General features: G+C 56.1%; 1 protein-coding gene across 4 annotated transcripts in view; it reads left to right on the forward strand.

Annotated features, from left to right (window-relative positions):
- Window positions 1-2,057: 2,057 nt before the first annotated feature.
- The window catches only part of ARHGEF18 (Rho/Rac guanine nucleotide exchange factor 18), an 84,123-nt gene continuing 69,471 nt past the window's right edge, over window positions 2,058-16,709 (forward strand). The window contains exons 1-2 of one of the 4 annotated variants that reach the window (XM_086681299.1): window positions 2,058-2,075; window positions 14,190-14,311. In XM_086681299.1, the coding sequence (XP_086537425.1) occupies window positions 14,297-14,311 (15 nt within the window). In that variant the 5' untranslated portion in view covers window positions 2,058-2,075; window positions 14,190-14,296. Of the gene's footprint in view, window positions 2,076-2,340; window positions 2,473-3,173; window positions 3,294-6,398; window positions 6,639-14,189; window positions 14,312-16,709 lie in introns of those variants that run through there. The other 3 variants (XM_086681300.1, XM_086681301.1, XM_086681304.1) reach the window with 3 other exon arrangements.

Genomic DNA, 16,709 nt, shown 5'->3' on the forward strand with positions numbered 1-16,709 from the left:
AGCCTGTGCCCCTCCAGCCCCACGTTGGCCACACAGACACTCACGACACAGGAAACTCAGTCCTGCCTCCTAGCCCTTGCCCCTGTGCCTCCTGCCTCAGGGAGTGTCCTTTCCCCAGATCTTCGTTTACATGCCTGGCCCCTTCTGGGCACTCAGGTCTCAGCTCCCATGGCCTTCCAGACACACCCTGGCTCCTGCAGCCACCTCCGCCACCCACCCTCTGTCCCATCACAATGTCTGCTTCCTTTCACGGCAATCAATGCCATCTCCAATTATGGGATGGGGGGAGGCGGTGTCTGTTTCCTGGCTCACAGTCTGCCTCCAGGGCTCCAGAGGGTTGTGCCTGCTTCGTCCCCATAATCCCCCGCCTACAAAAAGACCCAGCACACAGTAGGCGCTCAATAAATGCGTGTCGCATTAAGGACACACTCGATGGCGAGTGTGCTGTGCACGTGACTCTGTGTGCTTCCCTGCCTCCTCGTGTCCTGTGTGCGTCTCGTGTTTGTATGTTTCTGCGGACGGTCGCGTGCTGGGTGCGGGGCCCTGGGCCAGCCGGGGTTTGTGTGTTTGGGCTTTGGGGGACTCACCTGGCAACGGGTGTGTCAGTGTCTCCACGGGTGGCCCTCTCCGGCCGTGTCCCGGCAGCTTCACATTTCTAGGGGTCCACGGGCCTGTTGCGCCCCGTGCGAGCGCCCGCAGAGCCACACGTGTGCAGCCTGTGGGCGGGACAGGGTCTGACGGCAGCTGGAGAGCACCAAGCTGTGTTTGCTGGTCCCCGCAGCATCCACGCTTGTCACCGTGGCCCGGTTCCAGGTACCAGCATGGCGAGCTCGGGCTTGGAAAGACGCGCACGAGGGCGCGCCACTCTCCAGCATTTTCCCCAGGGAGGCTCGGTCACCACAAACGACCTCGACGGCCCCGGATGAGAGAATAACGAAGCGAGATAATTAGGGAGGGGCTGAATGTCTTCATTTTACTATGGCAAACCCACATGACGTAAAATTTAGCACTTTAACCTTTTTTTCAATTATTTATGTATGTATTTATTTTGAGAGAGGAAGAGTGCGTGAGCGGGGAGGGTCAGAGAGACAAGGAAAGAGAGAGAGAGAGAGAGAGAGAGAATCCCAAGCAGGCTCCGAACTGTCAGCATGGAGCCGGGTGTGGGGCTCGAACCCACAACCTGTGAGATCGTGACCAGAGCCAAAACCAAGAGTCGGACGCTCAGCCGCCTTCGGCCACCCAGGCGCCCCCACTTTAACCATTTCTAAGCACTCAGTCCAGTGGCCTCAGGCACACGGTACGGTACTGGGCTTGAGTGGTCAGTACTTTCATTCTTAACATGATTTCTGTATCTGCAAGTTTATATAATTAAATGTTTTAGGATGACAGCAGTTAACAGGCAGCCCGCAAACTTCCAGAACACATAACAAGGGGCTCTGGGAGCCGGTCTCCTCACGGGCCCCTCTCCGGCCTCCGGGTGGGCGCTCCCACGTGCCGGCACACGGTTCCGCGTGGCCCCATTCATCATGTTGTGGTCACACCCGTGCGTGTGCCCGTGGACCCCCCGGTGTCTGCGTGTAAGAGCCTGGGTGAGCCCTGCGTGCGCCCAGGGGTCTCTGCAGGTGCACTGCTCTCTGTCCACCCCCCACCGAGTCTCCCCGGACCTGCGGGTATCTACACACCCATGCGCGAGGGGGCTCGTGTCTCTGAGGACACCTCGTGCCCGAGTACCCACTCCAGTGACACTCTGGAGCCGTGTCTGAGTGTTTCCTCTCGACTGGACGCTCAGTGCATCAGGTCGGTGTTGAAATCAGCTACGGGGGGGTATTTACACCACAGGAGTCAGCACATGCTGCATACGCATCAGGGCTTCTCTCTCTCCCTCTCTCTGCCGGAGAGGTGGTTGTTAAACATTTACCAGAACGCCACGGGGACTCAGGTCGCTCCGTGTGCCCATGTGACCCCGTGGGTCCCCACACACGAGCCAGTGCGGATCCCTGGGGGTCAGAGCACCCGTGTCTCTGTGCATACACAATCCGTGTGCCCTGTGCACCTCTGTGCACCCGTGTGCCCGGGTGAGGCCCTGGCACCCCGTTCCTCTTCGGCAGTTGGTTCCACAGGAAGCCGCTGGGGTGGGGGCGAGGCTGCTGAGACTCCCCGCCCCGCTCCCCACCCCACTTCTCAGGGTGCTCCAGCTGTGCGGCCGGGGAGGCTCCCTGCTTCTAGAACCTGGCCTGGGCTGTCCTCAGACCCCTGCCTCTGCCCAAGGCTGGGGTCCACAGAGGCACCAGGCAGGCGGGCAGGCGGTTGAGAAAGAGGAAGCTGAGGCAGAGTTGGGTCACCCTGTGGTTCCCGAGGGCCCCGCCAGTGCTCCCCCTGGGTCGCCGGGAAGCCTTAGCCATGGGTCGTGGGGGCCACAGGAGCTGGTAGCCGGGCTGAGTACCCACGGCAGCGAGGACAAGCCTCTCTCTGGTGAGTGACCTTCACGGGGGCCTGGGGGACCGGTGACCAACAGAGACAGAGTGGCAGTGGCAGGGGCGGGGGTGAGGCAGGGTCCTGAGGGGCAGCAGAGACACCACAGGTTGTTTCCCTCCACCTTCCCGCCAGCCTGCTTCCTGAGTGGGCGGGGATGACCGTTTGACCCGCCTGTCTGTTCTGCAGAGGTCTGTGCCCCCGAAAGGTCACCCACGAAAGGTCGTGGCCTGGGGTCCACGACACGTGCAGCCGACAAGAAGATAGAGCCCCCTTGTAGCCAAAGCCTGCTTAAGGGACACAGACAGGGGATGAATGAGGGTGCTCCCTGGGGCAGAGTCCCCACCCCGGGCGGACTTCGCTTCCTAAACCGGATCGCGGGGGCCCCCACGGACCTCCCTGAAGCAGCATCCAAAGATTGAGGCTCGGGCGTCTGACTTTCAAAACAAACGCTGCCTCTTAAGGCCGATGGCAGTTGTGAGCTGGGCCCACCCCAGTCTTCCCAGGTCCTCTGAAGAGGAGGAGGAGGACGCCGCTCCCGGGAAGCCCTCCAGGTCAGAGCTCTGACCCCAGGAGGCGCCCCCTGGCTCCCAGCAAGGCCAACCTTGGGGAGCCTCACATCCGCCCGCCTCGGGGTGGGGCCGAGGGGGAAAGAGAGCTGCGTTTCGAGCAGGGCACACCCAGGCCTGCTTCCGCCCAGCCCCGGGCCGCCCAGCCCGCAGGCAGCTTCAGTCTTCAGGCACCGCGGGGTCTGGTGGCCCAGGAGAACCGGGAGGGGGTGAACCTGGAGGGGAGAGCTGGGGCCCGGGAGGACGGAGCTGGTGAGTTAGGCTGAGGGCACAAGGGGAAAGCCTTGAATGCCACGCTCAGGGGGCGCATTCCCCAGGGTGTTCCGCTGGCTCAGTCGCCGGATGTTCTGAGGACCGAGGCGTGACCACCAAGCAGCTCTGGCCCTATTTGTTCACCAGGCCAAAGGGTGTCCCAGGCCTTGCGTGTGAATCTTAGCACGGTGCCGGGCGCACAGTAGGAGCTCAGGAAGCACAGTAGGAGCTCAGCCTGCCGGACCCAGAGCCTTGTTTTCCTGAGCGGGGCCCGGACAGGTGTGCGTCTAGACACTTTCTAAGTCACGCCTAAAAGAGAGAGACTGATGGGGGACCCCAATCTCTGCCATCTCCGCAGGCTGGGCTCTGGTGAGAGAGGGCCAAGCAGAAATGGCAAACCCGGCCTTGGCCTCCGCCTGAGGCTGGCTGGCCCCTCAGGGGGGGCGGGGCTTCAGCACCCACATAAAGTCCTCCCACCTGCCCACCCCCCGGAGGTCGGGGAGCCCCGAGAGGCGTCCGCAGCCCGTGCAGGGAAAGGTGTGTGGCGGGAGCCGGGGCATCCAAACCGCAGCTCAGCTCCGCGGGCTATTCTCTGGGTTTCCATGGACGAGCCTGGCCGTCTGCGTATAACTGAGTGCGCGTGTGTCCGCCACTGTCCGCGTGTGCTGGAGGGCGCTGGGTGCTGCTGTGCAAAGTGTGGGTGTTTTTGTATCTTTCCGTGAGCGGAAGATGTGCGGTCACCTACTCACACTATGAGAGCTGACCTCCCGAGGGATGTGCAGATGGGGAGGAGGGCACGTGATGGCCAAGGGCAGAGTTTAAAGGTCAGACAGAGAGGGGCGCCTGGGTGGCTCAGTCAGTTACGTGTCCGACTTTGGCGCAGGTCACGATCTCACGGTTCACGGGTTCTGCGCTGACCCTGAGGAACCTGCTTGGGAGTCTGTCTCTCCCCCTCTCTCTCTGCCTCTCCCCCACTTGCACAGTCTCTCTCTCTCTCTCAAAATACATAAATAAACTTAAAAATAAAATTTAAAAAAAAAAAAAAAAAAGGCCAGACAGAGAAAGGAAGATGGCCAAGGCAGAAGGGAAACTGGAGGACAAACAGGAAGGAGAAGCTTGGGGCGTGGGGTGGGGGAGGGGCGTTCAAGAAAGAAGGGGTCAGGAAAGGTGAGGCTGGAAACTCTCCCATTGGAGTTAGCCCCCAGAGAGATCTAGAAGACTGGAGGGGGTGGAAATAAGACTACAAGGGCTGTGGGCTCAAGCGGGTGTCAGGAGGCAAAGGCAGGCGTGCAGATAACCCTTCGGGAAGGGAGGGGACAGAGGGTCACTGAAGAGAGGAGTGACAGACAGCCTTTTCCTCTGAGGGGGCGGCAGCGGGCCAGGACTCCAGAAAGAAGAAAGCCTTGGTCCTCTCACCAGTGACAGTGGTTTGGGGCTGGGAGGTCACAGAAAGGATCTGGGGAGCCGGGGGGGGGGGGGGGGGGGGAGGGGGGGAGGGGGTCAGCAGGGAACAAAGGATTTTTCAGACTCAGGGAGCGAGGGTGCAGTAGGGAGGCCCCACCACCAGGGGGCAGCACCGGCACGGCCACGCGCGCCGACCGGAGCCGGCACACCTGACCTCGCACGCAAAGCCCACGCACCCGACTCACACGTACACAACCGCGCGCGGACACGCAGGAACCCGGGCAGGGACCAGGTACCAGAAGCAGATTTCCCCAGGTCCCAGGTGAGCCTTGTACATCCAACCCCACAGATACCATCCGGCCTTCAGGCGCACACACCGGATCGCAGGGGTTTTTTTTAAAAACAATATTCAGCTATAAAAAAGGAGGTCCTGCCACTTGGGACAACATGGATGAACTCCGAGGACACCATGCTAAGTGAATAAGTCAGACAGAGAAAGGCGAATGCTGTGTGATCTCACTTAAACGTGGAATCTGAAAACGGCAACCAAACCCATAGAAAAAGAGATTGGATTTCTGGCTTCCAGAGGCACGGGGTGGGGAGGGGAGGGAGGAATTGGAGGAAGGGGCTCAAAAGGGACCAACTTCCAGTGACAAGATAAGTTAAGTCCTGGGGATGTGATGCGCACAGCATAGTGACCAGCGTTAACGCCGCTGCGTGGTGTGCTGGAAAAGTCGCTAAGAGAGTAGAAACTAAGAGTTCTCATCACAAGGAAAAATAAGATTTTTTTTTTTTTTTTTTTTTTTTTTTTTTGCATCTAAATGAGGTGATGGAAGTTAGCAAAATGTGTTGTGGTCATTCCACAGTATATGAAAGTCCAGTCATTATCCCGTGTGCCTTAAAAGCACACGGTGCCGTGGGTCCATTATATCTCAATAAAACTGGGGGGAAGGGCGCCTGGGGGGCTCAGTCGCTTAAGTGCCCAACTCCTGATTTCGGCTCAGGTCATGATCTCATGGCTCAGGAGTTCAAGCCCCGAGTCGGGCTCTGCACTGATGGCACAGAGCCTGCTTGGGATTCTCTCTCTCTCTCTCTCTCTCTCTCTCCGCCCCCCCCCCCCCGACTCACACTCTCTCGTGCTTTCTCTCAAAATAAATAAATAAAGTTAAAAAAACAAAACGCTGGGGGGAGAACCACCCAGATGTTCCTATTCACCCCCACATGGGCAACTTGATACCCAAGATTTGCCCTCAAACACACACTCACAGGGGCGCCTGGCTGGCTCGGCTGGAAGAGTGCGTGACTTTGATCTCAGGATCGTGGGTTCGAGCCCCACGGGGGATGTACAGAGGACTTAAATAAATAAAACTTACACACACACATGCACAGATGTGAAAATACACACTCTGTGTGCAGACTCACAAACGCAGGGTCAAAATCACAGCCAGTGGTGCACGCACACACACACACACGCAGCCGTTCACACACACCCAAGCTCACCTCAGGACCCAGTCTAAACTTGTCTTCTGAGGACCCCAATGTCACTACCACTCACAGTGCCGTTTCCTTCCGCCCGTCCTGGGAATGTCTAGCCCGGCCAGGGTGAGACGCCTATAGATGGAGGAGGGGTGAGGGGGGCTTGTGCTCAGGGCTTGGCCTTCCCCCCCAGGCTGGAGTCCCTGGCCCCCCAGCCCCCCTGCCCCCCTGCCCTGGCCCCAAGCTCCCATCAGCTGATGCATCTGGCCGCCCCTGGCGGCAGTCTCCGCCCCTCTTGCTGGCAGCCCCATCCTGGCAGGGCTTCCCGGCCAAACTCCTGCTTCAGCCCCTGCTGTGCACCCACCACTCTTGCGCGCGCGTGGGCCCCCATGGCTAACTCAGCGCTCAACCACTCCTGGCCAGCCCTCTCCAAGCGGTGGCTGAAGCGGTGGGCCTTCAAGAGAGGTAAGGGGGCGGGCAGTGGCCAGCAGGCATGTCCCCCCGCCCCCAGCAGGGCTCCCTGGACAGCCTGGAGCCTTTCCTTTGCCTGGGGCACAGGCTCTGCCTCATCCGGCCCCAAATTCCATGATCCCTAGTCCCCCGGGGCCCGACAGAACATCACAGACTTATGGGGTCCTTGTCACTTCAGAGGAACCGTCTCCCCAGGCTCAGCCAGGACCTTGTGTCAGGAGGTAAATTTGCAGAACGAGAATCCACCCCAGAACTCCCTTGGGGCACCCTGATGACTGGCTGGGGGTTCCTGCTGCTGTTTGCTCCTGGGTGATGGCAGGATGGAAGCTAGGGAGGCAGCCAAAGGGAGGAGGTTTGAGACTCCGAGGGGTTCTGGAAGACCCCTCCCTCAAACACAACACACGAAAGGGGTTGGTGGCGGTCCCCTCCTGGGTCCTGGGGCCTCAGTTTACTTCTGTGGGGGCTGGAGAGGCCCCTTGTATTATATCCCCCGAGGCCTGGGCGAATCGCTTTGGCAAAAAGACGCTTCTCCTTAAATCTCAGGATGAGTTTTCCCTTGAAGATAACCAGCCAGTATCAGGGGCCACAGGGTGTGGGGGACAGTGTGATAGGAGCCTCCTGGATGTCCTTCCTCCCGTGCCTCCCACCTTTGCCCGACCCTCGCCCACTCCAGTCCACTGCTTAGCCTCCACTGTCACCTGCATGAGCCAAGTGCTTGTCCAGGGTGACAGTGAGTGTTCATGCAGGGGGGAAGCCAGGGAGAAGATTCATTAGCTCATTCATTCTGCAGACTGGTTGAGGGCCTAATGTGTACCAGGCACCCTGCTTGGGTCAAGAAGGAGACAGGAGTATCAGAGGACCTGGAGGCTGGGGCCGGGGAGACAGAGGGAGGCCCGGAGATTGGGACGCGAGAAAAGAATAGCCAGAAAGGTAGAAGTTGCTCGCCGGTTGTTGAACCCTCGTGATGTTGAGAGAGGCTGAGTGACTTTTGCTCGAGGTCACATAGCAAGCGCATGCTGGAGGGGCCAGGATCTGGAAACAGTTCTGTCCCAGAGCTACCTCTGTGCTGTGTTCTGACTGGTAAACGAAGCTGCCAGTGTGGGCAGCCGGAGGGTCTGGGGAGGGCTTTTAAATCCACCAGTGGATGGCAATACCAGAGAACAAGTGCATCAACCATGGACCCCCGAAGGCCCTGTCTGGGACCCAGATCCTTATGAAGTTCCACCCGCTCCTGGCCTCTCCGCCCAGCCCATCTTCCTGCCCAGGCACATTGAGACTGATTCACAGGCTGGCAGGTGGGGGAGTGAGCTGAGGAAACCAGCAGTCACTCTTACACCCTTTTATGGCTGGGGCTGCAGGGGCTAATGGTGGAACCTGAATCCAGGCTCCTTAGCGAGAAGCATGGTGCTGGGGAGTAGAGTCTTTCCTCACAATGTCCTTCCAGGCTTTAGCCCTGGGAGGAGTAGGAAGATACATAGGGAGAGGGCTTTTTTGTGTGCCCCTCTCAAGCTCTGTAACTGGCCATCTGGACACCTAATGGGACTTCCTGGGAAAATGATAGGGTTGGATTTGGGGAATGAAACAAGGCTGGGGAAAGGGTAGTTAGGACCTGCAGGGAAGTTGCCTCACCGAATCCGTAATGAGTACATTCTGTGCCTTAACTGGGTTTCCCTCTTGCCTGGCTTCTCTGACTCTGTCCTGCCCCCCTTCTATCTACATCTTCCCCCTCCCCCACTCATCCCCTCAGAATGCCATTTCCTTAATGTAACGAATGCCTCACTGTCTCTGGACACTGCCACCCCATCTATCCCAACTGTCCATCCATCCACATATCCATGCATCCATCCAACCAGCCAGCTAGCCAACTATCTATCCATGCAACTATGCATCCATCCATGCATACATTCATCTAACCAATGATCTATCCATCCATCTAATCATTCATCCATCCAATCAGCCAGCCACCCAACTACCCAGCCATGGATCCATGTATTTGTGCATGCATGTATCCAGCCACCCAACCAGCCAGCTAGCCAACTATCCATTCATGCCACCAAGCATCTATCCATGCATGCATTCACCTAACCATCCACCCATTCGTCCATCCGTCTTATTATCCATCCATCCATCCATCCATCCATCCATCCATCCAACCATCCATCCATCCAACCAACCATCCATCCATCCATCCATCCAACCACATAACCATCCACCTATCTTACCATCTAACCATTCACCCATCTAACCATCTACCCATCCATCCATCCAAACAGCCAAGAAGCCAAGGATCCATTCATTCATGCGTCCCAGCATCCATCAATCCATTTATATAACCATCTAACCACCCACCCAGCCAACCATCCAGCCAACCAACTATCCATTCATCCAGCCATCCAGCCAGCTAGCCAACTATCTAACCATCCGTCCACCTATCCAACAATGTATTCACTCATCCATCCAACCATCCACCCTTCCAATCATTTATTCACTCATCCATACTTTCATCAGCTTACCACAGGATAGCCTGGTGGTTACAAACCCCTGCTTTGGAGGTGGAAATTCCTGGGTTCACATCCATCTCTGCCTCTTACCCGTATGGTATGACCTAGGACAAGTTCTCTAAGCCTCAGTTTCCTCTTTTGTAAAGGGAGCACTCGAGGGCTTATGAGGATAGAAGAACGCAAAGTACCTGATAGGCTTAGCACTAGGCAAGGTATACAGGAGCTGATCAATACACATAAGATTTTACCACTTGGGGCTTGGGGATGTGCAAGCAGGTCATATAGTACCTGCCCTCATGAACCTCATGGGCTACAGCAGGGGTCAGCAAGCTTTTTTTCTGAAGTGCCAGAGAGTAAATATTTTTGACTTTGCAGCTCACGTGGTCTCTGATGCAACTATTGAACTCTGCTGTTACAGCATGAAAGCAGTCATAGATAATACATACACAAATGGACGTGACTTGTGCTAATAAAACTTTATTTATAAAATCAGATGTTGAACCAGATACAGCCCATGGAACTCCTGGCTTAGAAGGGAACAAGTAAATGGGGCACCTGGGTGGCTCAGTCGAGTAACCATCTGACTTCGGCTCAGGTCATGATCTCACGGTTTGTGGGTTCAGGCCCCGTGTCGGGCTCTGTGCTAACAGCTCAGAGCCTGGAGCCTGCTTCAGATTCTGTGTCTCCCTCTCTCTCTGCCATTCCCCCACTCACTCTCTCTCTCTCTCTCTCTCTCTCTCTCTCTCTCTCTCTCAAAAATAAACATTAAAAAAAGAGAGAAGGGAACAGGTAAACCAATTACAGTGCAATAGGGGGGTAGAAATTGCGGTTGACCATTGTTTGTGTGAGAAAACCCCAACAAGAATTGTGGTTGGGCAGGGAGAGAACAGGGACTGAAATTCAAACAATGGCAGAGAAAAGAAAAGATGTTAGAGTGGAGAAATGTCAGGGAGATGAAATTGACGGGGCTTGGTGTCCTGAGGGGTAGTGAGGAGGGAAGGCTGGCCTCCAGGTTTCTGGCCAGGTCACCGGGAAGATAGTACGGTCACCCTGCCACAGGGACATAGGAGGAGGAAAGAAAACAATGAGTTTGGTCTTGGCAGCTGGAGGTTGGAGTATGGATGGGCATACTAGGCACCAATGACCAGAGGCCCCTGGAGACAATGTCTGGAGTCTGGGGGAAGAGAATCTGCCATCAAAATCAGAGTTCAGTGTGCAACATCAGAGTCAAGGCTCAGTCTGTAAGCAGGGTCAGGATTCAGCTGTGGCACTAGGCTGGAAACTCAGTCTATGACACCAGGATCGGGCTCAGTCTATGATGTTGGGTGGGGGCTCAGTCCATGACACCAGGATCGGGCTCAGTCTATGATGTTGGGTGGGGGCTCAGTCCATGACACCAGGATGGGGCTCAGTCTATGACACCAGGATCAGGTCTCAGTCTATGATGTTGGGTGGGGGCTCAGTCCATGACACCAGGATTGGGCTCAGTCTATGATGTTGGGTGGGGGCTCAGTCCATGACACCAGGATGGGGCTCAGTCTATGACACCAGGATCAGGTCTCAGTCTATGATGTTGGGTGGGGGCTCAGTCCATGACACCAGGATGGGGCTCAGTCTATGACACCAGGATCAGGACTCAGTCTATGATGTTGAGTGGGGGCTCAGTCCATGACACCAGGATGGGGCTCAGTCTATGACACCAGGATCAGGTCTCAGTCTATGATGTTGAGTGGGGGCTCAGTCCATGACACCAGGATGGGGCTTAGGCTATGACACCAGGATCAGGTCTCAGTCTATGATGTTGGGTGGGGGCTCAGTCCATGACACCAGGATCGGGCTCAGTCTATGATGTTGGGTGGGGGCTCAGTCCATGACACCAGAATGGGGCTCAGCCTATGACACCAGGATCAGGTCTCAGTCTATGATGTTGGGTGGGGGCTCAGTCCATGACACCAGGATCAGGCTCAGTCTATGATGTTGGGTGGGGGCTCAGTCCATGACACCAAGATGGGGCTCAGTCTATGACACCAGGATCAGGACTCAGTCTATGATGTTGAGTGGGGGCTCAGTCCATGACACCAGGATGGGGTTCAGTCTATGACACCAGGATCAGGTCTCAGTCTATGATGTTGGGTGGGGGCTCAGTCCATGACACTAGGATGGGGCTCAGTCTATGACACCAGGATCAGGTCTCAGTCTATGATGTTGGGTGGGGGCTCAGTCCATGACACCAGGATCGGGCTCAGTCTATGACACCAGGATCGGGCTCAGTCTATGACACCAGGATCAGGTCTCAGTCTATGATGTTGGGTGGGGGCTCAGTCCATGACACCAGAATGGGGCTCAGCCTATGACACCAGGATCAGGACTCGGTCTATGATGTTGGGTGGGGGCTCAGTCCATGACACCAGGATCAAAGTTCAATCTATGACCTTTGGCATCAGGACTTATAGCTTGTGACACAAAGATTGGGGTTCAGCATGTTATACCAGGATCAGAGTTGAGTCTGTCATCAAAGTCAAGTCCAGCCTATTCTTGGCTCAGAAGCTTCCATAGAAAAGGTACATTCATCCCTGGCCTTTCACTTTCAGCCTGTGGATTGCAGAACCCAACGTCTGAGGTTCTGCCTTTGGCCTCTACAGGCTGTCGAGGCTTCAGGCCTCCATGAGGACCCTGCGCAGTGAAGCAGGCAGACCCTTCAGTCTTTCCTGAGGCCCCCTGGGCATGAGCAGGGGGTGGGACTGACCCTTGGGCCAGCTCCACATTCCCTCCCAGACTCGCATCAGCCTCCCGGACCCCCCCCCCCCGCCCCCCGCCCCACATCTGGTTTTTCTCCCTCACAGCCTGCTTGTTTTATTCCGACATTTCTCTGAGTCATAGATGCGGCCCTGGCTTCAGGGTGGGGAAGGCGGGAGAGACGAGACTTAAGGAGGACAGCAGAGCAGAGGCCCTCCGTCAGCCCAGGAGGGCGGCGGGAGCACAGGTGTGGTGGAGGCAGTGACGTGCTCACACACTATGGCAGGCCCGGAGCATCAAAGGCTCATTCACCTTGAAGGAAACGGAGCAGCAGCCCGCGAGCACCTGCCCCATCAAAGTTCTACAAGGGGCCCCGGGAATGTTGGGAGCAACAGTTTCATTGAGATGTAATTCACACACCAGCCGGTTTACCCATCTAACGTGTTCAGTTCGATAACTTTAACTACATCCGCAGTATTACGCAGCCATTGCGACAACTTTAGAACACGTTCATCACCCCAACAGAAACCGTATCTTTCAGCCATCACCCCATAACCCTCTATTTCCCCCAAAGCCCTAGGCAACCACTAATCTGCCTTCTGTCTCTACAGATTTCACCTGCTGCAGGCATTGTATATAAATGCACTCACGTAGCATGTGGTCTTTGTCGACTGGCTTCTTCGCTTGTAAGGTCTTCAAGGTCAATCCTCACGTTGTAGCAGTGTCCAAACTCCCTTCCCTTTAGTGGCTGAATCCTACTGCTCCGTGCGCCTCCGTCACTCTTGTGTATCTATTCGTCCACTGGTGCCTATTTGGGTTAGGGACATCACCAGCCTTCCCCTGTGCCAGCAGCAATGGTCGCAGGCAAGGTGGCCACAAACGTATCACCCTAGCTAGACCCTTTGGAGAATGACAGCAGATGTTGGCTCGTAATTATCCTGGCTCAGCATTAACTAGGACGGTCCATGGGGTCACCCAGCCACAGGGGACCCAAGCTGCGGACCTAACTCGGCACTTTCCAAAGGCATCTGACCTCCCACTCCCCACCCCATCTCGGCCCCACCTGAGACCGCCATTGCTGTCACTTAGGACGCGCTGATCTCTTCCCTGGTTTTGGCAGAGTCAGGGATGTCTTTGGAGGGGGGTTGGAGCAGGGACGATGTCGAGGCAATGCAAGGAAATGAAACGCACATGAGAGAGGCACCACAGGTCGGGGGCGGACAGAGATTTCTGGAAGGAACAGGGTGAGGTCTTCAGGCAGGCAGCCTCAGAGCAGGAATGCAAGGGGAGGGTCTCAAGCAGCAGGTCCCGCAGGGGCGGGGACCAGGCACAGAAGGAATATCCTGGTGGACATCAGTGGCCGGGCTAAGAGTCTCAATATTCCTCCTGCAAGCGATCAGGAGCCTCCGCGGGGATTCGAATAGGTAGGGGGACTGTGCTGGCTGCATTATAAAGGGCAGGGGGAGAGAAAAAGTGGGTACCCCCCCTTCCCACAGCAGGGGGCTCAGCCCAAGACCCGACGTCAAGGCAGGGCACCCTCCTGACCTAGAGGGCAAGGAAGGTGGCCAAGACTGGCCAAGTGCCCCAGGCCTACGCTCCACACACTAGGGCCCCTGCATCCTCCCCACAGCTCTGAAAGGCAGGCATTGTCACGCCCACCTCCCAGGTGAGGAAACTGAGGCTCAAAGAGGTCCTTTCCCCAAAGGTGTGCAACCATTAGAGGCAAGTCCAGGCAAGGACACAGTCTGGTTGACCCTAAAGTCCTTGTTTTCTCCTCTCTGCCATGGCAACCAGAAAACCCTGAAACTTCAAATACGACCCAAAGGCAGGGATAGCCTGGGGTCCCCCCATCAGAGACCCTCCCGACGTGGGCATTGGGCGCTTGCGCTCGGTCTTAAGGAGCCATTCTCTCGAATGAGGGCTTTTGGCCAGAGCAGGTATGACAAATCAATTTCATCTCACGAGTCCGCTCTGAGGAACTCTAAGGAGCTGCTAGAAATGGTCCCGGGGGGGGGGGGGGGAGGGGGCAGGGGGGTGGGAGTCCAAGGGGCTGAATGATCAGTCAGCAGGAAAGAGCCTCCTGTGTGAATACAAACGTCTGCCACAGGCTCAGGAGGCAGGATGGGGAGGTGACGGCACGCACGCGTCTTCGCTTCAAGATCTTTGAGACCATCTCCTTCCACCAGCCCATTTTATAGATGAGGCAACCGAGGCCCCGGGAGAGCAGCAGCAGCTGCAGAACTCAAGAGTCCTCTCCCCTCAGCCCGTCGCCCTTGGCCCTGACACCTCGTCCCTCGTTTCTCTACAGGTTCTGAGCCCAAGCCATGTGTCCGGCCCTTTGACTCTGAAGCAGCAGCAGCAGCGGCCGGGAGCAGCGGCGGCCCCTGGAGGCCTGGGCGCCCAGACTTTCCCACCATGGAGGATGAGCAGGCAGGTGTCTGGTGGCTGAGACGGGCGGGAGCCGACGACAGCAGGGGCGGCACATACACTTTTAGGCGTGCTTTGTACCAGGCGCTCGGCGTGCATTATTTCCGAGAACTCTCATTAAAACCTGGCAAGGTAGCGACCGTCCCGTTTGACCAGCGACGAGGGGGCTGGAATCCTTCCTGGGGCAAGGAGAGGGAGGGAGGGATGCGGAGACGAATGGGTGCACGGAAGAAGGAGGGGCTGACAGAGAGATGGATACACGGACGGACGGACGGACGGGAAGAAGGAAGGAAGGGTGGGTGGGTAGACACATGGAGAGAAAAGGAGGAGAAAGCTTCCCCGGGGAGCTCCGGGCCAGAGCAGCCTTGCAGCGTGGTCCCCAGTCAGGCTGAGGCGGGCAGACCACACATCTGCTGTGTCCCCACATCAATCAGGCGTGGCCTGTGGGCGGCTCAGGAAGAGGTGTGGCTTCCTGGAAGGGGTCTGACAGCCGACAGTCACCTGCTGACATCCTTCCCAGCATCTGGGTTGGCACGTCTTTGCGGCAGGGGGGTCTGGGTGGCATTTTACACCACCCCCCACACTAAAGGAGGGTCCGTCACAGTTAAAGCACACGAGGCGTCCTGTGTATCCGTCCTTTCATTTTGTAGGAGGAGAGACTAGGGCCCAGCAGGGTAAGAATCGGCCCAAGTGGGGGGGGGCCTGGGTGGCTCAGTCAGTTAAGTGTCCCAAGTGTCTGAGTGTTGGTTTCGGCCCAGGTCATGTTCTCACGGTTCCTGGGTTCGAGCCCCACATCGGGCTTAGTGCTGCTGGCACAGAGCCTGCTTGCGATTCTCTCTCTCTCTCTCTCTCTCTCTCTGTCTCTCTCTCTCTCAGTCTCTCTCGTTCTCTAGAAAAAAAGACAAGAATCGGCCCAAGGGTCAGCAAGGATCCAGTGTGCACAAAGACAGGAGCAGGACCCAAGTGCAGTTCAGGGCTCTGGACCTCTTCCCATAGGAACTGTCAGCTGCAGGCAGTTGGGCAGATGAGGTGGTAATGGGGGGACCCCTCCCCCGCGTCCCTGTCATTGTCATCCACTTGGTCACCAGAGTTGGAGGCCAGTGGAAGGTACTTCCCTGTCCCTTCCCTCCTCTCTCTCACCCGAGCCCTGTGAACGCTGCACCTGCACCCCTGTCTGTGTTTCTGCTTTCTTCTCCGCTGCCCCGGTGGAGGCCACCAGGGTCCTACTCACCCCACCAGGCTTCCCCTCCCCACTCCCCCCTCCCGGCCCATGTCGACTCTGCATCTTGCGCACGATCTTTGATCTTTCCGAAGACAAACCACAGTCGCCCCCCCCACCCCCACCCTGCCTGAACTCCCTACCACCGCTATTTGGAACTTAGAGATTAAGTTCTTAGGTGATCTACCAGGCCTGCTGATCCGGCCCCATCGCCCCCTCCACACCTCCAGACAGAAGGAACGCCAGTTGTTGGAAGGCAGCGGGATCCCTCAAACCTGCAGGCTGCCGAACATCCTGTCCTTTTGATGCCTGGAGTGCCCTCACCTGAGGCCTCTGCCTCACCAACTCTTATTTGTTCCTTCGCTAACACCTCCTCCGGGAAGACCCCCTGATTTCTTTCTTTCTTTCTTTCTTTCTTTCTTTCTTTCTTTCTTTCTTTCTTTCTTTCTCTCTTTCTTTCTTTCTCTTTCCTTCTTTCTTTCTTTCTTTCTCTCCTTTCTCTTTCTTTCTTTCTTCTCTTTCTTTCTTTCTTTCTTTCTTTTTCTTCTATTTCTTCTTCTTCTTCTTCTTCTTCTTCTTCTTCTTCTTCTTCTTCTCCTTCTCCTTCTTTTTTACATTTAATAGGACACTTCTTGAAAGTCTCCTGTCTACTAATTGGTAAGATGTAGACCTTTTTAAAATACATGAAACTTGACCAATATGTGAAACTTGACCAGTTCGAGAGATCATTTACATGTCATGTGGACACTATTTTATGTGGTTGGATATAGGGTTTTTTTGGTTTGGGATGAGCTCTGGAAGGTATCTAAAGATTGTCTAGGGGTGCCTGGGTGGCGCAGTCGGTTAAGCGTCCGACTTCAGCCAGGTCACGATCTCGTGGTCCGCGAGTTCGAGCCCCGCGTCAGGCTCTGGGCTGATGGCTCGGAGCCTGGAGCCTGTTTCCGATTCTGTGTCTCCCTCTCTCTCTGCCCCTCCCCCGTTCATGCTCTGTCTCTGTCTGTCCCATAAATAAATAAAAACGTTGAAAAAAAAAATTTAAAGATTGTCTAAATTTTCCTAATTGGGTTGTACTTAATAGTTTTTTTTAATTTTTATTTTTTTACTTTTATTTATTTTTTGAGAGACAGAGCGAGAGCAGAGGAGGGGGGAGACACAGAATCCGAAGCAGGCTCCAGGCTCTGA

This window comes from Puma concolor, chromosome A2, assembly GCF_028749965.1.
Source record: "Puma concolor isolate L17-30 chromosome A2, mPumCon1.1.hap2, whole genome shotgun sequence".
Lineage (NCBI taxonomy): Eukaryota > Metazoa > Chordata > Mammalia > Carnivora > Felidae > Puma > Puma concolor.